This window comes from Synchiropus splendidus, chromosome 3 (assembly GCF_027744825.2).
Source record: "Synchiropus splendidus isolate RoL2022-P1 chromosome 3, RoL_Sspl_1.0, whole genome shotgun sequence".
Lineage (NCBI taxonomy): Eukaryota > Metazoa > Chordata > Actinopteri > Syngnathiformes > Callionymidae > Synchiropus > Synchiropus splendidus.
The window spans coordinates 4,135,423-4,161,298 of NC_071336.1; the positions used below are offsets into that span (position 1 = coordinate 4,135,423).

At 40.1% G+C, this 25,876-nt stretch overlaps 1 protein-coding gene across 44 annotated transcripts in view; it reads right to left on the minus strand.

Moving 5' to 3' along the window:
- Positions 1-25,876, minus strand: part of LOC128755624 (receptor-type tyrosine-protein phosphatase delta-like) — a 330,651-nt gene that overhangs the window by 51,318 nt on the left and 253,457 nt on the right. For 18 of the 44 annotated variants that reach the window (XM_053859413.1, XM_053859410.1, XM_053859408.1 and 15 more), the window contains 6 exons: positions 24,413-24,561; positions 21,132-21,273; positions 6,029-6,217; positions 4,037-4,054; positions 1,802-1,912; positions 680-691 (listed from right to left, as the gene is read on the minus strand). In XM_053859413.1, the coding sequence (XP_053715388.1) occupies positions 680-691; positions 1,802-1,912; positions 4,037-4,054; positions 6,029-6,217; positions 21,132-21,273; positions 24,413-24,561 (621 nt within the window). The remainder of the gene's footprint in view (positions 1-679; positions 692-1,801; positions 1,913-4,036; positions 4,055-6,028; positions 6,218-21,131; positions 21,274-24,412; positions 24,562-25,876) is intronic. The other 26 variants (XM_053859445.1, XM_053859440.1, XM_053859436.1 and 23 more) reach the window with 7 other exon arrangements.

Consider the following 25,876-nt stretch of genomic DNA (forward strand, 5'->3'; position numbering starts at 1 on the left):
TCAATACCAATTGGATCATGATCCCAACATATATGATGCTAACCTGCCCGATTAAATGTCATTACATTTGTCAAGTCTAGACAAGACTGTCAAAGTACAGTGTGCCCAGGAGTATGTCAGTTTTGACCAAATTCTCAATCAAACAACTACATTTCAATCAACCTCAAAGGAAAACAGAGACACACAAAGATGTGGTCCACTGGATTAAAGGGCATGAGATCATTTCCATGAACACAAAGTGTCTATGATGTAACTTTTTTTTTTTTTTGAAAGAGCCATTGTGAAAGACAGCTTTGACATTGGTTCATTGCTCAAGGTTCCTGTTGATCCACACACCATGGGGAACCAACACTCTACGGTATATTTTTCTATTTTCTATGAAATTTAGTTAATGGGTCAAAACTTTGGGAGGAATTGCTGAAGGATAGAGGGAGAATATGCAAAGAGACTCTTAGTTGATGTAACTATCTCTCACATGAATCCTCTTGAAGGCTGTAAACATGCACCACAGCTGGACAGCAGTGCAATGCATGTTCAAAGCACAGACAATTACACCCGATATATTTGAGCGACATTAACAGAAGTGGAATGAAAATGTGAAAAAAAAAAAAAAAAAATCACAACAATAACATTGGAATGTAATTTTGGTTCTCTCGTATTAATAATGTAAAACACCAACCTTCTCGAAGCTCTGATTGGACGAAGGGAAAATGATGCAGAATATATAAAGTCAGGGACGGAGAAGATCAGGGGAAAGCAGAGAGAGTAAAAAAATATATATGTTTCAGGTATCGATGGAGCTCAGGAAACAATTTGATGGGCAAGAGGTTACAGTGGCATTGGAGACCATGTGTTTTGTCATGTGTCATGTCTTTCCAGCTCAGGTGGCTAATACTATGAATATTTTTGTTGGCCTAGGACAACCGAAAATGTGATCAAAGTGCTGGAGACATGCCTTTTCAAATCACTTAGATGGTTTGCTGCAGGGCAAGCTGGGAGAGACTCAAGCTTAGATCACAAGGACATGGAACTGTCCACTCAGCAAGTTATTGACAGCTGAAAAGGGGATATTCAACCGCAAAATTAAAAATAACGGAGTGAAGTCCTGACTCCTCATGGCCTGCTTTACTTAAAATCTTAGTACACTTTGAGAACACACTACAAAGCCCAAATTTCTATGTCTAAATCTGGTATCCATTTAAACACAAATTTAAGACTTATAATCCGAGACAAATTTGGAAAATTAGTACATCCCAAAAGTATATTTGGTTTGACTAGCCAGCATCAGCATAAAAATCAACCAGGTTTCGTCATTTTTTATTCTGCAAAATTGTGTGCAACATTGTTTTATACCCTGAGTCGCCAGTGTACACATTTTCTTAAATTTATAGCGTAAGTATTGTGTGCTGTTGTGAGAATCTACACATTGCACAAGTTGCACCCATTGTCTGACCGGATGATCTGAAATAAAATTTGTTTGCCCCCTAATTGCAAAGAAACCTGAAGTGGTGTTTCAGATGGGATTTATAAAAGGTGATAATGCCATTAGCGCGCTTCCCAGCAATCAATTAGGAGAGAAAGGGCATAGTTTAGTGATACTCCATCTCCACCAGGAGGATCCACTGCCCAGCAGACGTGTCAGGAAAAAGTATAGAATAATGCAAACACTTCAGTTATAGGTACAAATTAGTGCAGGTGAGTCAAGGGCAAGAACAAATGAAATATACTTACAAGTGTCTCACAGCTCGCTTTTCCTTTCAACAAATGTCACATTGTTTTTGGTTCTATTCGGTTTTCTTACCTCTGACATAGAGATTGGCTGGAGCAGAGTAGCGTGTCCCATCGTTGTTGGTCGCAACGCACTCGTACTTGCCCTGGTCTGACTCTTCACTTTGTTCGATCTGGAGGGCTCCTGGTAGGGAATAGCAGACCATGCAGTGCAAAATGTATGATTAAAAAGCTGTTGCACACATTCATGTAAAAATACAAATACAATTGTAAAGAAATGTTGACATCAACATGAGACGAACAACTAGATTAACTTTGCCATTTAGCGACTGAATTCGTAAGTTTAAACTCTCCCAGCATGTCAATACGGACGCTCTTCATGTGAGTTCCTTTTTTCTTCCATGAATCATATTTATTATGAAGTAAAATTTATAATTTCATAATTATCTTAAGAAAGTTCTGAAATGTGTCCTCCTCTATACAGTAAATAAGCAGTATTATGTTAATGTGTCTTATTTTACTTAAAAACACAAGCTAATTATTTTGAACAACGCAATAACACAACTTGTTTTTTGTTTTTTTGTTTTTTTTATAACTGGGAAAAAAAATCAAGCGATACATGATCTAATGCACAACACTATTATATTGGCTCATGTTGGCCTTCATGAGTTTTATGACCATTCGTGTGTGAAAAAAACTTTGACTTATCATATTGACTGGCATGGACAGATTCACACCTCAGCGAGGACCAGTCCGTGTTAATGATGGTTGTAAATTACTAGGTTTTAGTATGTTGAAGTGGACTAGATACAGACATGTAAAGAAGTAAAAGACAACTTCATTACTTGTACTTGATATAAACATCTATCATCTTTCACTGGAACACTACAACAAAACACACAATGTGTGACAAAAGCCACTTATTAAATTCAAAACTCTTAAACACAGAAAAAAATTAAACACATCTGTTGTCCAAAAATTTCATCTATCGCTTGAGGACAGATTCTCAAAATGCAAGATGTCACTGCACTGGTCATTATGGGAATGAGTGATACTGCTTCAGGGAGACATGGATTAAACAAAAAGTTTTACAGTATAAGAAAGCAGCATAACAAGGAAGAACAATTAAAGTAAATACACTTAAAATGACATATTCAATCATAGATCATTATATAGTTCTTAAAGATGAAAGAAATAGAAAATTGAAATAGAAAAAAATACAATTGCAGCTAATTTATTCATTTTGGGGGTGGGGCAATTTAAGTAAAGATATTTTGAAGCAAAACCAACATTAAAACCTTCTGGAACAAAAGTGTCATCATGCAAATCTGAGCAAGATGTGTACGTCAGCACAACTTACAACCTTCAGACAACCCTTAGCTGAAAAATAAAATGCATTGGTATTAGAAGACAAAATTCAAAATGGTGGCCTCGGCCAACAAGAAGAAAACCAACCACTGCTGCAAAAGACACCCATAAAAATCCACCAATGGGATCAGCAGTGTGGTGTCACATGATCAGGGAAAAATTGATTTGTGCGCATCAACAACTCTCCGGCTCCATGTCACCCGGCAAAAATGAGCCATTGGGTCCTCGCCAGACTACTGTTTGCATTCCTCAAACCCTGAAGAAAAAAAAAAGTCAAAAAGTAAAGTAGATGCCAACCCCAAGAAAAGAAAAATAGGTGAAAGAGAAAAAAAGCACCGAAGAAACTTTATCAAAAAAGTGGTTGTTTGGGCTTTTTTTTGCAGAGATACAGGAGAGGAAAGCAAGTAGAAGAAATAGAGTCAAAATAGAAGGATTTATTTTGCAGGATTTAAAAAAAAAGCAGAAGAGAAACAACGTTGTCTTCAGCATGTCTGCCTGATTCCACAGCAGCTGTGCGTATTTTTAGTGCTGAACAAGAACAGCTAAGGGGAAAAATGCTCGGTTGTTTTAGTTGGACAAAAAAGAGCGACACATGATTTGCTATGGCCAAAAATGAAAACAAAACTGAGTGTTAAAAAAAAGGATAGTAAGAGGGGGAAAAATCTTCATTTGATATGCTTATTTGAGCCAGAAGAAGCATATCACAACTGAGCTTAACGGTTTCATGAAAACTAGAATACAAAGAAGGAAACGAATAGACCAAAACAGATGGAATTAAAGTGTAAACAGGACAGAGAAGAAGGGAGGGAAAGGGTGTGGGGATGAAATGGAGTATGGTTTCATATGACAATGTGGAGTTGATAAGTTTGATTAGATGGCTTCACAGGAAGAATGAATTTGTTTAACTTTCATTCTGTGAACATCAGTTCAGCACTCTTACCTCTTATTGGTGTACCACCTGGGTGGATAATATGAATGCAAATAAGATTAGAAAGAAAAAACATTAGTACGAGAAGATAGAGGCTGCGGGCTTTGGAAGAAGAATCAATCAGATTTTACAGTAAATAAAGACTCTGGGGAAAAGATGGGAAAGAGATAAAGTGATGTTTCTGTTCTTTAAAACACAGGTTTCACCATAGGTCACTGATAAACCTTTTCATTGGGGCAACAGGGGCAATTCCATAACAGCTGAGATACCTAAAATGTGTATCCCACCTCAAACACTGGTGACATTGGTGTTAAACAGGAGAGTCAGTGAGTAAGTGCAGGGTCAGTGAGTGAGTACACTTGTGAGTAAGGTCATGAACTACTCCAAGTATAAGTCTACCTTTATCAAAGCTTTGTGATTGTAGCACATTTTGACTCATTGTTGTCAAGTCAAATGGGAAAGAAGCAACATAAAAGTAAAACAAAAAATAATAATGTTGTTGACAATCTTCCAAAAATCAAGAAAAAACAAGCATTCCCTGTCACAGTCTTCACAACAACCTGTATTGGAGTTCAATCCACTACCACTCACAAAACAGATGCTAACATGATGCTAAATGAGACTTCATGAGGGACAACATTTGTGTAAAGGGCGCATAAACTTTTTTTTCTTTTCTAAATATGAGTTGAAAACCGTCCCTCATGGCTCTCGACAAGATATACAGTGACATCTACGTTGCTGCAAAAGATACCAGCAGATTCCCCAGAAATCAACATTATGTTAGATCAGACACAACCTGAATACATTAAAGTTTGAACTCCATCATTGGCTCACGAACAATGAGCTTCTGATTTGAGAATCGCATTAACCCTTTATAAAGGTAGACTTATTTGACCATTTTTTTGATTTAACTGTATGCTATTACGTAAAGGTCCAGGTGATGGGTGAAGACACTGTGGATTGAAGGAGAACTGTGTGTACCCCAGTCATGTCCTAACAACTGTCTGTTAGTAAAATGCATGCCATGCATTTTAACATTTATTGAAGTCATGGAAATTAGTGGAGGAAGTGATGTGTTCTTCAGAGCTAATAACTTACCAAAGGATTCTGTTGATTTAAAAATATAGAGAGAAGAAAAACAGCATAAGTATAGAATTACACTCTTTTGGTAAGCTTGGTGAGCAAGACTTGTCTTTATTTAGTCTATGTTAGCAAGGAAAACAAGAGTCAATCGGACAGTTTTCGTTAGAGAAAATGAGAAAAGAAAGTGTGGTGAGAATTTAATAGTATGAGTCAAACAAGAAAGCGGTGACAAACAGACAAGACTCAACATGTGGTCAAGTAAAGGAGATCAAATATCAGTGGTCATACAGCTTTGACTGCCTAATCGGTCAAACAAAACAAACCTGCACCTTAGCAATCCTAAACAGGGGACAGTAATTTAATAGCCATATCTATGGGCTGGTTTATGACTGGTGACCTGCGATTGAGACATTAGTTGAAAAACAATGTTTGATGTAAAAACAGCAAAATTTTTATGAACATCAACAAACTTCAATTGATTGCAAAGCTTTTTATCTATTAATTGGGAGCGGTTCATCTTTTTAAATGAAGAATAATGCTTCAAAATGATAATGAATGTCCCTGCATTACACTAGGTTTTTCAAGGTTAAACATGTCCCGTGTAAAAAAAAAACACAAAAAGGAATACATTGCTGGCTCCTGCACTATCCAATCTAGACTCATTGTTTGAGCATATAAATCATTTAAAACAAACAACAACACTGACAGAAAGACGAAAGGCGATGCACACACACGGCACACATTGATGCATTTACAAAATAGAAGACAAGTAATAGTAGAAACAATGCCATTACCTAAAAAAAGCAAATAAGAGGTTTAATTATGGAAAGAAGAACAACATGAGCAAACACAAGCAATAGAGGGAGGGGAAGCAACAATAAAGTGGCCCCGTCATTAAAAGCCACAATTTTGGACACCTACCTGATCTGAGCTGTTTGATCCGACCATTATTGTTAGTGGTGTTGACGGGCAGAAAGTCCTTAAACCAGGTGATGTCAGGGTCGGGGTTGCCACTGGCAGCACAGAGCATGGTGGCAGTCCGCGTTCGCTCCACCACTTTTAGCTGTGGCCCCATGTCTATGGTGGGGAACCCAGGGGGCAGCTGGTCTTCTGTTAACAAATACGGACAACAAGCAACGCATGAGCGATTACTATTATTACATCTTCAACAAGTCTTCTAGTAGAACTTTAACAACTTTGCAACAGTTCAAGTCTTCAGCACTCTTCAAGATACACTGTGAACACAACCCTGAAGTAAAAAAAGATATCAGAATAATCAAGTAAATAAGAAAACTAAATGTAAATCAAAATAATTAATTATTTAAACGGGTTGATTTCACAGAGGCTTAAAAAAATCAAGTTAACACATAGTTGGGATTAAAAGACTTTCCCATTCGTAATGCATTTTCCTTTCTGCTTTAAAATGATGTCTACTGATTTCCATCAAGTAAACTTGAATTAGACCATGAACTTTTTTGTCTTTTGTTTGACAAATATATATATATATATATATATATATATATATATATATATATATATTGCAAGTGGATTTGCACCTTAATTTCTTCCCCGTTGCAAGCTGCAGAAAGGCTAATTACCATTTCTTGTTGCACCCGTACCTGGCACAGCTTAGGAAAAACTTTCTTTATGAAATTTACATGAGGCGACATCAGTCTGGAAAGAGGGCTAAGATGCCGTCGTCTGCACACAGCTGAACAACATTCATGGATGCCTTCCAACAATGCTTTTGGGTACTTGGCATTGGAACCCATTTCTGTGGATAAATCTTTCATAAATATATTTTAGTACAAATGAGTGACTTCAGACTGAACTATTTAACTTCTCTGAACAACTCTATGTCCCTGCATGAACTATGTGCGGATAGGTGATGCTGTGCATTTAAAGCAATGACATGCTTCTTGGATACACGTCATAGTCCAATGTGAGGAGTATCTCTTGTTTGAAGAAGCTAAATGAGCATCAATTCAGAACCACTCATGGAACTACCTAATTTTGACTGGTGATTAACATGAGCTAAACTTACTTAGGTTTTCACATGCACAAATCCGTATTGACATTGTCAGTGTTTGAAGACGTGATGACAAGATATAAGAAGGTACTTTTTTTTTTTTTTACTTCTCTTTTTTAATACCAACAAAGACAGAAAAACCTGCTGTTTTGAGCTGGTTATAGTGATTTTCCGTCAGTTCTTATGCTTACATGCAACGCTGAAAGCTACCTTCTGTGTCAGTATAGGACGCTGAAGTCCACTTTCATAAAGTCAATATATTACACCATGGGAGAGAGCATGTATTGACAATTCCTATGTTCATAGCTTCCTTCAGGGATTAAAAATCACCTCTGTGTACTATAAATCTATTGAGTGAATAAGATTTCAATGTTGTTGGCTGTCGCAAATATATTTCAAGTTCACCATGAGTACTGGAATTGAGCGTATAAAAAGGGTGGCATTGCATATATTTTCGCTTCCTCCATGTAGCGCTTTGCTGAGAGCTGCAATCTCACCGGGAGCCTAAATGAGACAAGGGCAGGTGCTTCTTTCTCCAGCTCAACTGTATTTTCCACAATGGATCTACACTATAAATGAGGTGGAGGTGGCAAGAAATGCTGAAGTCACCTTCTGCAGAAGTGCTGAGTACCGCCTCTCAGTGAAAAGACTCCCAATGACAATTTACCCACACAGGTGGCTGCAGACATACATCTACAGTGATTTTACTGAACACTGGATAAGACGCCATGCTATTAGTTGATAACGGTAGCTTTGAACAGGGAAAATAATAGTTTTTGACTTAAATGAAGAGAAAACGTGTTCCTGTACTGGAATTTCACTTTTTTTAATTCTGTATTGAATCTTTGCCTGGTACTTATTTCTAGAATTCTTAATCGAACATGTTCCCTGCCCACTTGTCCACCATGCCAGTATCCTCTTAAACTTCACTTTTGCTTCTAGTCTACTGTCACATATTGCATGACAAATGATATTCATCTCCACCTGCTCCAACCTGCTTCAACGCTCTTCATCATTTTTTTAAATCCATGGCCATGGCTCTGAGTGACTGACCCTAAATAAAATTTTATTATTGATATTATTTTATCTCAACTCCATGTGGCTATAGAAAGTCACAAGTTTTTTTGTAATTTCTTTGCATGTTTGCTGTTGGGTTGGTTCACTGCTTGTGCTGTTGAAAATAAATGGGAAACTTAAGACTTAAAATTCAGTTAATGCCCACTAGTTTGCTTTGGACATGGCCTGGTTTGGAATCCATTCTAACGTGGCAAGAGAGCTGGTGCTACTCACTGTTTGAAGCTGATGTCGAACATAAACCTTTCCAGTCACATTTTTTCACTTAGCTTCTCTGGTTACTGCACAGCAATTTGATTCAGTCTGGCCCTTTTCTTTTTGAGGCAGACAAGACTTTTCACCCTTGGGCTGAGGTTAGACTTCAGGAAAAATCCCCCCAGACCACAACACACACATATTTGTTGGATGTATTTGAATTGATATAATCTGTTCACAGAAGCTGTCACAGGTCACTGGCTGCAGTAGCACAATGGGGGAAAGTGTGTCCCTAACACTATTGTTGATACATGCCACCACCTTCTGTACCAGAGATGCCAGCTTTTTCAAAGTGATGAAAGTCTGATTTGTCCAATTCTGCTTTATATAATGAATTTATCATTGCAATTTAAAGTTTATGTCTGGGATTAAAATACATCCATCAATTATATTTCAGGCAGTTAACTTCTCCAGGCCAATGCAAAGTCACGAGAAAAATGAAAATGAGGACAATAGATTGAAAAAGTGTTAGCTTCTCAATGACTTGAATGGATGTGCATGTACACATAACTGACTTTAACAGGAACAATAGTACAGTACACCGTTTATCTCATGTAGCAGCCCACAGCCCAGTAGGATTTTGAAAACATAATTAAAGTAAAGAACTGAAGTCATGGTCAGTAACATCTCTCTGCAAAGTGAAATGCCACGATGAAGATGTTGTGATCAGTTAATCTGTCCATAATTTACCCCACTGTAAACTGTTCTCCATAGCATTTTCACAGACATTGTATTTCTTTACTATTTTTAATAACCTCATACATGTCGAACACAGCCCAGAAAATGCTCATTTTAAATAATTAAAACTGACTGATGCTACTGATGTAGAGAATGCTGCGTTACTTAGTATGTACTTGTTTTCAGTACCAGCTAATCTACCACGCTACTATTGCGAGCCCAGTAATCAGACTAAGTATATTTTCCAAGTCACTAAGCGTCACTGTTTTGGTCATTTTCTGGAAGCAAAATATTTATATTTGCTTTCTTCTACTGTGTCTTTGGACATGATGTCCTGTGCAGGTCACAGTTTCAGCTGACGTGCCAAGCTGCTAGTGACAAAGACGCTGACAAAAGAGGAGAGAGGACAGTTATGCGTGCTTCTGGCTGAAAATGTAGCCACTACTTTGAATTGGTGCCTGCGAATTAACCACAGAGGGTCCATGGATGTGCCAAAAATGACAGATTTGAGAAAGGCAACAAGGCTGCCTCGCAAAATGTGTCGTAAGTGGAGACTGAAATACCATATACATTTTCCTTTTCTTTAATCACATGGATGGATCATGTCAACAACACTTATGATGAAATTAAGCCATCCCCACTTTTCATGATGACTTTCTGCTTGGGAGAGGAAGAAACCGTACTGATTTTCTGTTCTGCCTTGAAAGTGAAAAAAAAAAAAAAATTGCCCTGCCTTAACTGTGGAGACGGTAGAGTCACTGTAGTGATCAAGTGCTGCTTTGTACTGCCTCCAGGTGGCCAAACAGGAGATGTGAGACAGAGGCTTTGTACAGCACACTTGTGTCTTCTAGTGGACAGGGACTGTCCTGATTGATATGTTTAGCATTGGCATCAAGGCACAAATCCATCAGGCGTTCAGCTTTGTTCTTAGGTTACCTGGTTTCAAAAACACAACTTCAAAATTGCCACAGCTGCAAAATGTAACTTGAAAAGTAACTCGTAATATTTATAAATGTTCTTTCATTCATAGGAGAATAACTTAAATTAAAATAATGTGTAAATCAACAACTTTTTGATGGAGTAATCAGTAGACAAATCACTTTTCCAAAGTAACTGCGGCAACGCTACCAGAAAATACCCAGTGTATGTGAATGAACGGAAACCTCAGAATCATTTTAAATGTTATGTGTGTGAAAACACGAATGCACATTCTAGTCAAATGAAGAACCGAATCCTCTACCAAATAACGCAAATAATGGCAACCTGACTGAAGTAGGCGGAGGAGAGAATTGAGGCCCATTATTTCAATAAATGTCATGGACAGTGTGTGTAATAATTTAAATGTATATATCCACACAAACCTGGAGATTTAGTGCTACCTTGTGAAAAAGGCAATAGTTGAGAGATCTTCAACACTAACAGGAATTCATTCAATGATGAATCATCATGCATTTAATCCTCACATTATACAAGCATTTTTTTAAACAGGAGGCCAGGACGTTATAGTTTTCAACTTTGGACATTGGAGAAAGAATTGTGACTGCTCAACAGGGTTAGCAATAGTGTGAACACCAGACTCTTCAACTCACACCACACCAGCTCCATGGATGTTCCTTGGATGCTTGAATCACCAAGTTTAAAATGGTAAAACCTAATATGAACTTGTTCAACTCAGTAGATGGATTGAATGCAAATGAAAATCTGATGGATTGGGCCCATTAGTCACTTCAGCAGGTATTGTATTCACTAATGAATAGAGGAGATGATGTGCTACAGTTGGTGCAGGCAGCTAATTCCGATTTACTGTAATAGACTTAAGATGAACTACCCACTTAAATTGGCATCAATATGCAGGCACACAGAAACATTTGTGAATTGTTGTCTGTTGTTGGCCTTTCTTCACCGCCTTGTGATGATAAAGATTCTTGTAGAAGTTGAGGTAGAAGCACGGGAATCCACCAATGCAAAGGTGGTTACACTCTGTCTCAATGAGAAATGGCCTCCACATCCTTTGCCTCGCACTGATTGCTTCTTCTATAAATCCCCTCTGATAATTAATTTATTTGTCATTTCAAACATTTTAATGTCTGCCATTATGAGGAAACCATTGTGGAGTACAACTATTAATCTCTGTTTTTTTCTAACCTTCATAGCTGAACGATCTGAGTCATTTATCATCCAGCATCACATTAGGGTTTCTTTAACTCAAGTTGAGGTGTTTTTGTATTGCACACAGTCATCACTAATACACTGCTGTGACCTTAGTGTATGAATCACCAACACATATTAGGGTTGTCAATCAATTCTTTGTTTTTTTTTTTAATCCTGATTAATTACACTGCAGCAATACTCATGATGAATCACAAATTACTGTCATCACACTTTTTGCATCTGTTGTAAATGTAACTTAGAGCGTCATCAACACAAGAGTGGCCCATAATGATTTCATCACGTAAACATTTGTTGACTCCAACAACCCAACATTCTTTAGAATATCCTCGCAAAGAATGCTCCAAAACATGTTAAGAGCATAAAATTGGAAACCCAAAAGATCAACGCGACACATATGAGCAACATACCAGCACACCTCTGCAACTCTGCAGTTCCTTACAGTTGTCACACCAAAATTGGAGATAAGCAGGAGGACTAAAGGTATAAAACATGCTAAAGGACGAGTAGTCACACCCATTACTTTGGAGAAGACTAAATGTGATTTTGGAACTATGACTCGTAAAAAAGTGCTTACGCTTGGTCCAAAGTAGGCAGCTATTTCAGAACTTATTGGCCCAAAAAGATAATTCTGACACCAGAGGTGAACTACCATCTTTCAAGCTGACGGGTATCAATAGAACTTTCAGATGAATTTTCCTAAAGAGCATTCAGGCTCATCTCCTACTGGATTTCTGGTTTTTAATGTACCTGCTAATCAGGTTCATCCCAAGGTACATGATACATTCACAAAAATGAGGCCATGACACCATGGATGTAAACAAATAGAAAGCAGCCTCTCATTAGAAACCCTTTCACATTGAATAAAAGACATACAGTTCCGGTTGCATCTTTTCCAGTCATAGTCAGTGTATATTTACACTTGTACACTTAATACTGATAAATAATGGATGGAGTTCCAAAACAAAATAAAGAATAAATGTTGCAAGCAAAATTATAACTTCAGCTTCACCATGGCAAGAGAGAGATGTCATTGCTACACCAGAAATCCAACGAGTGGCAACTGTTGCAGGGATTTAATTTGAATAATGACTTAATAACTCGCTTTGTGGGAACTGAAGTCCTCTGGAAGTGGTCCAGTGAGTGAGTGTGTGTGTGTCAAAACATCAGCCTACTTTATCTGAGAATGGTTAGACTGCAAAAACTGTTTATTATTTGAAATGCTTTTTGGACAGATCGACCCATCACTTGCACTTTCTCTTTCCCTATTGGATCGCTTTTCTTGTCAGCGGTATGAAGTTTCGAGCGACATAGTCACTCATCCTTGTGTGTGTACATCGGCACTCCTCAATGTACAGTATGCAGTCCCCGTCTGCCAGTGTGCCAGCGCGGTCTGGTAATGTGTTCACCGGAACAGTTCAACAGTTGGTCAGTACGGCAGCAGCGGCGGTGTCATGGTGACACTAGAAGTAACATCCGACTTACGACCGGGATGGGTTCCGACCAACCAGTAAGTCAGATTGGACGTAAGTTGAATGCCATTCAAGCCGACTCGAGGGTTATAGGTACGACTGCAGTGGTAGATCGCTGTGTGAGAGTGAGATGCTGGGACACTGTGCTGCTGTAACTGTGGTACCCGATGCCAACTGGCTGCCGTAACTGTCGTACGTGTTGCTGGGCTGCTACGTGCTGCTGTGCCAGACATTGAAAAAAAAAAAATAAACATAAACATCTCCTGGCTGTGGTTGTAAGAACGGTGAGTAAGTAAGTAAGGTGTGTTTTTAAGCCTGTATGGAGCTGTTACTGGAATCATTTTTTCATCAGTTGACTTTGCTGGTGAATGCACTCTTTCATTGAAAGGCGGACAAATACAAGCATCCACCAACTCCTTGGGGGAGTGACTCTCTTGCCTTTAAGAGTAGCTTCCCGCCTCAGAATTTTCCCTAAACACGTCCCTCTTTCTCACAAAACATTTTATCAGTGTCATTAAGTCAAATCTAGCGATATCCCATGTAAATTCAGTAATCAGCCAGTTCCATGACAGCTTCAAATCATAGGGCCGTATCAGTTGACTGTGACTAGCGTGCGTGAAAGTTAAATCATGCATTGCAGCAGAAATGATCACATTTTAGATTGTGGCTGGTCAGCTGCACCAGACCCCCTACACATATGTTAACAGTGTTCAACTCGCGTCCGTCACTGCTGCTTTAATAAATTATTACAATGGTGATTAAGTGCATTCCATTCTAAGAACGCTGTTTGATGAGTACAGTGTGAGCAACACCACACTTGCTTGCAATTCAACAATGTCTCAATATGTCTTTTATATTACATTTTAGTTCCAGACAAGTCTGTTTAGCCTCTGTAGGGTGCACTCAAGTACTTTAGGTGTTTTTTTTTTCTCTTTTAAGAAAAACATTGACTCAACCATTCTTTTTTTAATGTGTTCACTTTAGCTTAAACATTCATGAATGACTCCGGTGACCACCATTTTGTTTCACTTGTTGCCACGGTGACACATGTAACGGCTGTTCTAATGACAAGGACTCTTCAAACATTGGCTGTTCGTGGATGGACTTTGAGTCTAGTGTCACGTTCCACACTCTGTGCTCTTATTCTTTGTCTATTCCGCGTGCTTTTATTTTGTTAACCCGTGTAGCTTCTGTTTCCTTCACCACATCTAGCTTAATGGCAGCTCAGCTGGAACTCATCCCGTCATCAGCGTCTCTGTGGATATCTTCTCGTGGGTTCCAGACTGCTGGATGCTAGATGGTCACTTCATGTCATTTGGTAACTCTCCCGCGACTTAACCTTCCTTGTTGAATTCCTGAGCTTTCTAGACTGTTGCGTGCGCTTGAATTTCTCTTCTCCTTCTCTTCTCCTATTTGCTCCGCTTTAGTTCTTCTCTTCCAAATTGAATAATCAGTCCGCGTGTGAGTCTTATTGTACTTACCTTTTCATTTAATGATTGTTGTATATTTTTCTTGCGTGTGAGTTTGAGGGTTCTCCTCCACATAGCGCTTGGCCCTTGTGAGTTATTATCCGAGCATTTTTGTGTTCTCCCCTTTTTGTAGGTTGAAATTGATTCACCTCTCTTGTGTTACAGATTTTTCCCCAGTCCCTCTGTGTATATCCGAGTTCGTGTTTTGACTCTGATGCCTTCAGTTCCTGTCTTCATTGTTTGTATTGCGATTTTTGCATTAAATTTATTAATTTAATCTTGTTGTCCGTGCCTTCTGTCAGCCTGCAATCATCTGCACCTGGGTCTCTTCCTAGGCAATTATGACATCTAGATTGATTAAACTATCCATACAGCCCTTTTCAGAAACCCAAAACACTGATAACATCAATTTTTTTCCACTGGCAATGGTGATCCAGCACCTTTTAAACAGGCTCCGGAACTGTCTGCCATGTACAACGGGACGTCCCAACTGTGTGTCAATGTTTTTTGGTGATCCAATGAAACACTTCTTGATCATAATTTCAGCTTTTTTCTTGTAATTAAATCAGCATTTAAATGCAAAACAAACACCTTTGGCTCACAAACAACCGAGGGCAACCACACATCAGTACACATTAGTAGCAGCGGACCTATCATGAGTAGAACGATGTCACAGTGCTCAGATATCGCTCATATTTTACTTCATGAAGTGTGAAAGTCATTTATGTTTCCAAAAGAAAACTGCTTCCACCCGTCACCGAAATAATTACAAATCTTGCAGCAACCAGTTCCGCGAGGACTGATCTGTCTCAGCAGCATTGGTCACACTTGCTGCACCGTTCAGTACAAATGGAATTGATGCATTCTGTTTTCCCGTCACAGGAGAGTGGCTTCTTATTTTCTGCTCCCACTGTCAAGTTCCAAGCAGGAAGTTTGGTCTCTTCTAGTGAGGTACAGGACAACAAAAAACAATAATAAATAAATGGGTACTGCATAATGCAAATATGAGAAAGCAACATAAATCCTTGATCATGCCAAAATCATGAACGTTAGTACCCAATGCACCTGCCATGCAATAAAGTTTAAAGCGGAATTTAGCGGTTTAATTACGATTAATGAATGACAACAAAAATGTCAATGTAATTTGATTTAATTTCACAGTTTGCTCTCCAGACAACACAGAACCTTTGTCAGTGCAGGAGTTCCTGGTCCACTGATCACACTGATGCACGAGACACATCGCAGCTGGGATGATAACAACAACAACAAACATGGAGGAATCCCTGAAGAAAAGCAATCTCTTTACTTTTGTCTAGGGATGTTTTTTTTGCTACACAATGGGTTTCCACTACTCTGAATGTATTTAAGATTCTTATAAAATTGATATTCTTATACAAATATTTTTATTACATTAAAAGAGCTTTAGTTTTAATAAGGTGATATAAAAACTTCTCCCTCCAGGGGTCGCCACAGCGGATCATCTTCCTCCATCTCACCCTGTCCTCTGCTTCCTCTTCTCTCAAACCTACAAACCTCATGTCCTCCTTCACCACCTCCATAAATCTCCTCTTTGGTCTTCCTCTCCACCTTCTGCCTGGCAGTTCCAACCTCAACATCTTCCTACTAATGTATTCACACCTTCTCTGCATCCTGTAACTTCACCTGTCCACTTTGGTCCCTCTCATTCACACACATGCATTCGGTCTTACTGTGGCTAACCTTCATTCCTCGCCTTTCTAAGGCAAACTTCCACCTCTCTAGCTTATCTTCCACTTGCTCCCTGCTATCACCACAGATCACAATGTCATCGGCGAACATCATTGTCCAAGGGGCTTCCTGTCTAACCTCATCTGTCAAACTGTCCATCACCATCGCAAAGAGGAAGGGGCTCAGAGCTGAGCCTTGGTGCAGTCCCACCTCCACCTTGAACTCCTCTGTTACACCTGCAGCACACCTCACCACTGGTATACATGTCCTGCACCACTCAAACATACTTCTCTGCCACTCCAGACTTCTTCATAAAAAACCACAACTGTTCTCTTGGCACTCTGTCGTACGCTTTCTCCAGATTCACAAAGACACAATGGAGCTCCTTCTGACATTCTCTGTACTTCTCCATGAACATCCTCAAGGCAAACACTGCATCTGTGGTGCTCTTTTATGGGATGAAGCCAAACTGTTGCTCATATATGTTAACTTCTGCCCTTAGTCTACTTTCCACTACTCTTTCCCACAACTTCATCGTATGGCTCATCAACTTTATCCCTCTATAGTTGCCACAACACTGGACATCTCCCTTGTTCTTGAAGATGGGCACCAGCACACTTCTCCTCCTTCTATCCTTGATCACCATAACTTGCTGCAAGTCCTTCCCATTTCTATCCCTCTGCCTTGCGATCCTGTACAAATCTCTCTCACCCTCCTTACTGCCCAACCTCGCATACAAGTCCTCGTAGGCCCTCTGTTTTGCCATTGACACCACTACCTTTGTCTTATGCAGGGCCTCCCTGTACTCCTGTCTACTCTCTTCTGTTCTCTCAACATACCACTTTTTCTTAGCTAACCTCTTCCTTTGTACATACTCCTGCACTTCTTCGTTCCACCACCAAGTCTCCTTATCCACTTTTCTTCCAGATGACACAACGAGAACTCTTCTACCTGTCTCCCTGATCACCTCAGCTGTCCAGTAATCTGGATGTCTTTCTTGGCCAACCAAAGCCTGCTTCAATCCCTCCCTGAAAGCAACACAAGACTCTTTCAGCTTTCACCACTTTGTCTTCTTCTCTGCCTTTGCCCTCTTCACCTTCCTCACCACCATTGTCATCATGCACACCACCATCCTATGCTGTCTGGCCACACGCTGACCCCCACTTCTGTAAGTCACCCTACGCTGCTCTCTCTTCTGGAAAAAAGTATTGACCACAGTCATTGCCATCCTTTTTGCAAAGTCCACAACCATCTGACCTTCAGTGTTCCTATCCAGGATAACAAACTTTCCCATCACTTCCTCGTCACCTCTGTTTCCTGCACCAACATGTCCATTTGAAGTCTGCCCCAATGACCCCTCTCTCACCTCTGGAATACTCTCCTACACTTCATCTAATTCACTCCAGAAAGGTCTCCTTCTCCTCAAGATCACACCCCACTTGTGGGGCATAAGCACTAACTATATTGAAGATGACCCCTTCAATTTCGAACTTGAGGCTGATCACTCTGTCCGATACTCTTCACTTCTAGAACATTCCTGACAAACTCCTCCTTCAAGATGATTCCCACTCCATTCCTCTTGCCACCTACACCATGATAAAACAGTCTAAACCCTGCTCCTAAGCTTCTAGCCTTGCTACCTTTCCACTTGGTCTCCTGAACATATAGAATATCCACCATCCTCCTCTGCATCATGTCAGCCAACACTCTGGTTAGTGTCAGGTATAAAGCATAGAATTGCATGATGTAGTTGGGATTAATAGCTGGCAAAAAACAATTGCTGGCTATCTCTGGTCGAGAACATCAATGGCAATTTGTGTGACAGAAGAGTTATTCACTCATACACGTTTACGTTTTTATGCGCATATCTTATATTACTTATATACGTACAGAAACTAATACTAATGCTCCACTCACAAGAGAAGTGACACTCACAAAACCCGACACAAAAACACTTATTTGCTTGCCCACATCAGTCATTCCATGCAGCAGACACTGACAGCGCAGCCATCAGGATAGTAATTCCCCTGTTGGTTCGTTCCTTGCTGTATTAAAGCGATTACTGATTAGCCTGCAATAATATTGGTTGTTTTGTTACTACTATTTTGCTATCATTGCTGCGCTGAGCTGGCTGTGCTTGGCTTGCTGAGATTAGTTTGCTGCGCTTATCTTGCTGCACTTAGCTAGCTGTGCTTATCTTGCTGCGCATAGCTTGCTGCACAATGAATGTCAGTTGTTTTGCTACAAGTCATTAGCCATGGATAGCTACCTTCATCTCGCTAATTTGGATGCTATTTTTTTTTACTAATTGAACAAATATATTTCTTTATAAATATGAAAGACAACATTCTGAACAAGACTTTTGCCTCTCGTCTGCTTCAGCACAACTCTAGATTCAGGTGAGAAATGAAATGGAAATATGATAATCAACAGGCAAATGTTAAAGTAAAAAACTATTGAGCAGTTTGTGGTCATAGAGAATGTGTGTATGGAGAAGAAAATGTGATAGACCATGAAGAAAATGGAACTGGTACAAAATAATGTGCAAGTACACACACATTCACACACTTGGTGCCCAAAGAGTAAACAGAGGCGCACTGCCACCTTTCTCTTTCTGTCGGCCTCTGGAGATGCTGAAAATGGCCTTTTGTTGGCTCATTGCAGCGATAAGGACGAGGAGAGTGTGGTGGTAGTGGTGTCTGTGTGCAATAGGGATTCGCCTGGCTGGCTTTTTTCCTATGGCATGGTGGAAGCCATCTCAATAGAAAGTCATTTGCTAAGTTACGTGATTGTGGACCACAATGGAGCACACTTCATTCAAGCAGCCTTCGTTTTTTTTTTTTTTCTTCCCGCAGCAATTTTCACTATTCACAGCCAAACAAGTCATGTTCAGAAAGATATTACACAGGCCTTTGAGTTCAGGGCCACCATGTATTTGCCTTTGAATAGGATGTGTGTTATCAAGATTTACAAATAAATAAATAAATAAAAAGATTAAGCAATGCTGACTGCTCATAAAGAGGAGGCTTAGTCGGTTGACTTGCCTTTTATTCAGCCAAATCAAGCCGAGCAGGTGATGTTGAAAAAAATGACCAAAAGAAAATAAATAAATAAAGTAATAAAAATACAGAGACACATGCATTTATCTTTTCACATGATCAAATGGATTTCTAAGAGTGACTCGAACGTCATTGCTGAGCTTTTCTGTTTGATACCTAAGGGTGGAAGAAGATGCTATTTGCATAATTTAACTGGCATCGTAATTATTTTGTCAGGATATGTGGATGATTCAAGTTAGACTAAATGGATAAGGATCTAAATGCATTTTTTTCTTCAGCGACTCAATTATACTCTTTGATCGTCTGCATCATTAAGGATGGAGACGTCAGAGACTACAGAGAGCTGACACAGGACTTTGCAGACTGGTGCTTGAGAAACCACCTCCACTTGGGTACTGATATCAAGAGGGTGGCATCATACAAGTACCTGGGACTTCACCTGAACAACAAACTGACTTAAATCGCTGGTTGCCGTTTTCAAAAGAGGACAGAGAAGGCTGTTCCTGTTCAGGAGGCTGAGGTCCTTTGGTGTCCTGACACTCTTGAGGACCTATTATGACTCAGTGGTGGCTGATGGACGCTATGTAATCGTCTGCTTGGATGCAGCTGCTCGGCCATGGAAACCCATTCCACGAAGCGCCCTGCATACTGTACTTGGGCTAATCATGAAGTGAAGCTTGTAACTCATGAAGTTTGTAGCTCTGTAGAAATTGTGCATTAAGTCTGCGACGTCTTACACTGATGTTAAGACGTCGCGGATGTTTAGGCGCACTAAACATCCGCTGACCCCTCTCCGTCAGATTGCATGGCCCACCACTTTGTGGCTGAGTTGCTGTTGTTCCTAAACTCTTCCGTTTTCTTCAATAAAGCTGACAGTGGACAGTGGAATATTTAGGAGCGAGGAAATTTCAGGACTGGATTTGTTGCACAAGCATGCATCCTATGACAGTTCTACGCTGGAATTCACTGAGCTCCTGAATCGACCCATTCTTTCACAAATGTTTGTCAAAAGAGTCAGCATGCCTAGGTGCTTGATTTTATACATCTGTGGCCAGGCCAAGTGATTAGGACACCTGACTCTGATCATTTTTATATATAACTCAATATGCATATTTACTTATTTAATCAAATAAATGCGCAATGTGGGACAGGTTTGTGTTTTATGTTTGCTGTTGCTCTTGCTCAATAATGATCTACATATGTGCACACCATCCTAAAAGTGCACATTGACAAGCCACAATCCCAACTACAAAGAAAGGGGAAATTTTATATCAACATATATTTAATATATATAGCAATTATAATAGTCAGAAAACAAACTAAACGGAAAAAAACATCCTGGTAAAATTTGCTTTTTCGTTTTCATTTTTGACAAATATGTTTTAAAAGATAACAAATGTATCCATAACTTAAGATGTGAAACTGTGCAAATAAAAGAAAATGGCAATCATGCCAAATGCTTTCTTCATATTCAGCACTCAACAGTATTATGCAGCACTCCTCCAGCAGTATATGCAGTACATCACACACAACATACTGGAAACGATATACAGTACTTCCTATTTTTCTGGATCACAAAAACTGTGGGCTCTCTTGGTCCTGGCCAGAGATGAATGCAGCCAGCTGCTTTAAGGAGTGACCCATGTCTAAGTCACAAATTAGCCTTGGTTTTTGGGGCGACTGAGAATGAGGATTGAGTTTGAGGGTTAACATCGGAATTGGCTCTTATGTCATGGGGTGTTTTGTATATGCTGTTATTTTGTTCGTGAGTGTGTTTTTGAATCTCCATGCATTTTTTGTTTACTTTTTGTTATTTTCTGATACCTGATTCAAGTGTTGAGCTTTTCCATTACATGCATTTTCTGTTCTCTGTCTATTGTATGTGAGTTGAGTTGTGACCACATTTGTCTGTGACTATTTTTGTTTCTTATTTCTACCTGTTCAAGGTGATCTTAAAAGGCCCCAACAATTGCAATTATTAATTTGTTGCTACTGAACAAATGTAATCTAATGGTTCAGTAGCAACAGGGTTCACGGTGATTCCCCTGATCACATTTGTGATCTTTTCCAATATAAACTCTTTAATCACCCCTGAAGAACAAGAAAACCTACCACGCAAAACTGTCAGTCTGGTCGTGGCACTCGTCTCTCCAACACTGTTAGAGGCGACACATTCATATATGGCTTCATCTCGAGGTGTGCGTAGCGGCTGAATTCTTAGCACAGACCCAGAGCCGTCATCGAACTCGATCACCTGCAGGTGCGAGAGACAGGATATGTTAAAGGAGATTTTTTTTGTTAACAATGACCGGGGACCTTCTGCTGCACACAGAGGACTGTCAAACATCACTAATGGTGACCGACAATGTGACTGTTGTGACAGAAACAGCAAACACCATACAAACTGTAAAACATGGACATATGATTTCGTACGAAACAGGTCACTATAAGATGTGAAGTGGATACACAAAGTGACATTCATTGATTTTTTTTTATAGTCTACGTTACTGTATTGCTGGTTTTTATTGGGTGTTCAAAACTATTATCCTGTTCGGAAGTTTTGTAATAATGCAATCAAACTTCCTTCACAGTAAGAATATTCGGTGGAGTCAGAGCAAAAAAAAAGTTGATTTGTTGAAATGCATACAGATCCTGATTATTATTATTTTTTCTTTCATATATAAAGAGCGTGGACTCTGTTACCTTGAGGACAAGACACCAGGGGCCATCTGGGATCCACAGTGTGGACTGTATTCCTCATTCGACCCAACTGCCCTTTGGCAAACAATCAGTAAGCCCTGTTTCCACTCAGGACATACGCGAAGCTCATGCACTGCTGTCTCGTAACTGATACGGTTCAATTTTGGTCATTCTGGTCAGTTCGGATGTGTCCCAGCGGCCCGACACTCTGCATCGCTTAAAATATGTGGAACGTGCAATTTTTCAGGGAACCACTTAAGGTCCTTATCAAACTAGAGCTTATCCGATCATTGAGCCAGGGCGTCAGCCGATGAGAATCAAATAAAGAGCAAGCATGAGAGGCATCTGTCGAACAGTCCAGGTAATCTTTTTCTGGTGCTGAACCGTTCCTCATCACCAAACTGCATAGACACAGCTTGCTGCTGACTGTGGAGTGAGACAGTTGCGCACGCACAAACACAAAAGAAACTTAACACCTCAGACAACCAGGAAAGTGATCAAATAGGATCCAAACGTGAGACATGGGTTGGCAATGCACATAGACTTTTACTGTCCAGACCGTGCTGCTGTTTTGACATACACACCCACACACACAATCACTCACATGAACACAACAGATCCAGCGGACTCTCTATATTCAACGGACTGCTCCCACAAGGATGGTTATTGATCACTTAAAGAAAAGTCCCTACGACTATAGCACGTCATTGCCGCTCCCCTGCATAGATATTGTGATGTTTGCCAATGATTTCTGCTAGGCCACATCAGTCCACACTGTGTACTCCTTTGGTGGAACATGTGGCTTGGCAAAATTTCAGTGAGACCACGGTGCTTCAGCTTCACTGTACGTATGCCCTTGAAGGAAATCAGGGGTAAGTCTAGTGTTGTAGAACTCGAGGTCTTGGTCTTGACCACTTTTTTATTATCTCTGTCTCAGCTCGGACTTGATTGCATTTTTTTCTCTGTCTTGTCTGGTCTCAGACTTGACTTCTATTCAAGACCGGTCAAGACAGACGTAGAAGACTGTCTTAATTGGTAATAGAATGATTTTGGGTTTTTGTTGTGTTTTTTTCTTAGATATTTTTCAGGGGTCAACAAGAGGGCCACAGTCTGTGCATGTTTTTCTTCCGAACAAATCAGAAGGATACCCAAACACCAATAAGGTGTCTGAAGACTGTTGTTTGTCTGGTGCTGCTTGTTTCAGCTGACAACTGATTGGTTAAGCAACGTGTCTTGTCTCGGTCTCCACCTATAAACATATTGGTCTCGTCTTGATCTCCATATGCCTCGGTCTCAATGCACTCCAGTCTTAATATCGTCTACGTGTCGGTTGGTGTGGTCTTGACGACAACACGATGTAAGCCCGGATTATGGATACCTGCAAAGGTTGTGATACTTAATGCCTGAATAACTTTTAGAATGGATGGAAATAGTACACATATAATTTGAGGCTTTATTCGACAAATGCTGGAGTTTAAATGTCCCACTCTGGAAGTCTTTTATAATGTGCCACACTTGTTATCAGACATAAACACAGACAGTAAAGGGTGATTTGGACATACAATTGACTGTTGTACCATGAAGTGTGATATTTCAACTGATGAACAACACATAACGCTTTCAGTTACATTAGCATGCTGCACGTTGTATACTCACTGACTTTAAGAAAGCCGTGTGCCTTAACTCAATCTCTTTTGAGCAAAGAGGTAAATTTCAAAACACAAACAGTCCTCTAATTCTTGCACTCACAGACATGCACCCTTTCTCTCTCACACAATCCCAGTGGGCCATAAACAGTTTCATTTGACACTGTTACACTTCAACATTTGATTGGCCGAGCTTAAGCATTGTTGGCATTCAATTTGAAGCAGGTTATGGATGAAAAATAAACATCAGAAAGTTGTAAAATTGACTGTTTTTGTTAGAAGATGAGGCAGCAGAGCATGATGAAATGGGTTTCGGGTTTGATGGGAGACAACATGCCCTGTGGGGAACTCAGGGAATGAAAATGTGTGTGTTCGCATTCAGTAGAACAGGCGATGCAAACTCGATGAACACTGGATAAGATTTATGAGAGCATGAGAGGCAAAGAAAAGGCCAGCAGTGGTTTGGGAGCAGCACTAAGCCATTCCTGCTGTGCAGCTGCAGGAAAATGTGGCATCTACAGCAAAAGTAGTGTCACTATGAAAGTCACAAGGACTGACACCAGAATTAACAGAAATCTTATCAGCATTCTGAGATGATGTGTTATTTCCCATGGTTATTTAGCCTGAGTGCAGATTAAAGCTGACCAGAAATCAAAGCATTGGCCTAGAGAGGAGAAGAACATGCAATTAGATAAAGATGCCACAAAGCAAAAGCTGTTTTCAGGGGAAAGTGAATCTTTCACTTTGCATGAGGCCGGCCAACGTGTTTTGATGTTAACACAGAGATCTGGGTCACAACACAAGTTACTTTTCCCCCTCTGTTCAGGCGCTCTTTTTCACTTATTTAATTACTAATCTGTCACTAGATCTTTTGTACGCTTGCTCATTAAAACTCAAGCATGTTCAAAAGCCGGGCCAGCATGATTATTGGAGCCTGCTAATGCGTGGTGGCAAATCAGGGTGAAAGGCAAAGGACTGCCATAGCCAAATGCAGTGCTGGTACATTCACATTTTGTCGAGCATTTTACATCAGAACAATAGACCTAATACCTCAAATCTCTGGTTGCTGACTTTTTTCCCCTTCTTGTTCCACACAATTTTTGGCCGTGGATCCCCAGAGGCTTGGCAGATGAAGGAGGCCACTCCTCCTTGGACACCTGTCTGGTCATTGGGGGTTCTTAAAAACTTTGGGGGTGCTGCAGACAAAAAAGGAGAGGATACATTATTACACAATGCTTTTGCTACAAACCAATGAATTCCCCTGCCCTTTGAATCTGTTCAAAGGACTACACTTGGTTGACACTACACATCAAATCAGATCATCAGTTCACCAAATCAGGTCATATTGAAGTGAGAGACAGGATTCAAAGTAAGACAAACTTTGGTCTGTAAACCAAGCATACGTCCACAGCCAACTGGAAATAAACGCGTGACCGGATGTTCTGATGCTCACGTTCTGATCGGTGTTTGCCTGCTCCTTATTGAAACACATGACAGTCATGATGAAATAAAGTAAGAGGGGAAAAAGGCTGCACCTTCCTCTTTATTATTCTACAGCGCCGTAGATGATGGTGGCGCACCGCCGCAGCTTAAATGAGAGCTGCTGAGACGAACACGACGGTTTTCAGCATGTTTTTCACAGAAGAATCCTGTAAGAAACATCACAACGACTGATGTCCGTTGCTTGCGGAACTCAAGTGTGCATTCCAGCCATTCATGTGATGGAGATGAACCCGGGATGATGGCTGCATCTTACACATTTATTATGACTCATAACTGAAAGATAGTGGTTTGTTGTCACCAATTCAGTAAATGTCAAAACTTTCCCCTATTTGTCATTGTGAAACGTGCAGTCGAAATAAAGTTCTATTATGTGGGTCCCGCGCTGCTTCAGCCTCTAGCTGGATCCTGGCTCTCCTCACTGACTGCATGAGTTGGGACCGGAGAACCAGCTACGACAAAAGCAAATATTCTCAAACTACACATAGCCGCATTAAGTTAATTTGACAGCAGTGTTGTATTCCAAAGATTGGCATTGCCACAAATTTAAATGTTGCCAATAACATTCAATTTACAGTTTATAGTATAGTACAGCATGCATAGTATCGAAGAGGGGTCTGAAAGCGGTCCTCAAAGGGCAGCGGTGGACGCAGGTTTTTGTTCCAACCAAACAATAATACATAGGTTTAGTAGTCAGGTGTCAACTGAAACAAGCAGCACCTGACTGATAATGACAGTCTTCAGGCACCACAGAAAAACCTGCACCTGCTGGGGCCCTTTTGTGTATCATTATAAATGACAATAAAGGGTACAGTATAATAAAAGATAATCTTCATGAGCTTGTGTTGCCCCAGAGTCATCATGCTTCAAATGAGCACGTATGCAGTCTCTGAATAACAGACTACACTGCATGTTTGTCCCTGTTTTCAATTGTTTCCGCAAAAGTGCACATGCTGTAATGTTCACACAAACAATAATCTCAGTAAATCATCTAGTCATGTTTTACGTCTG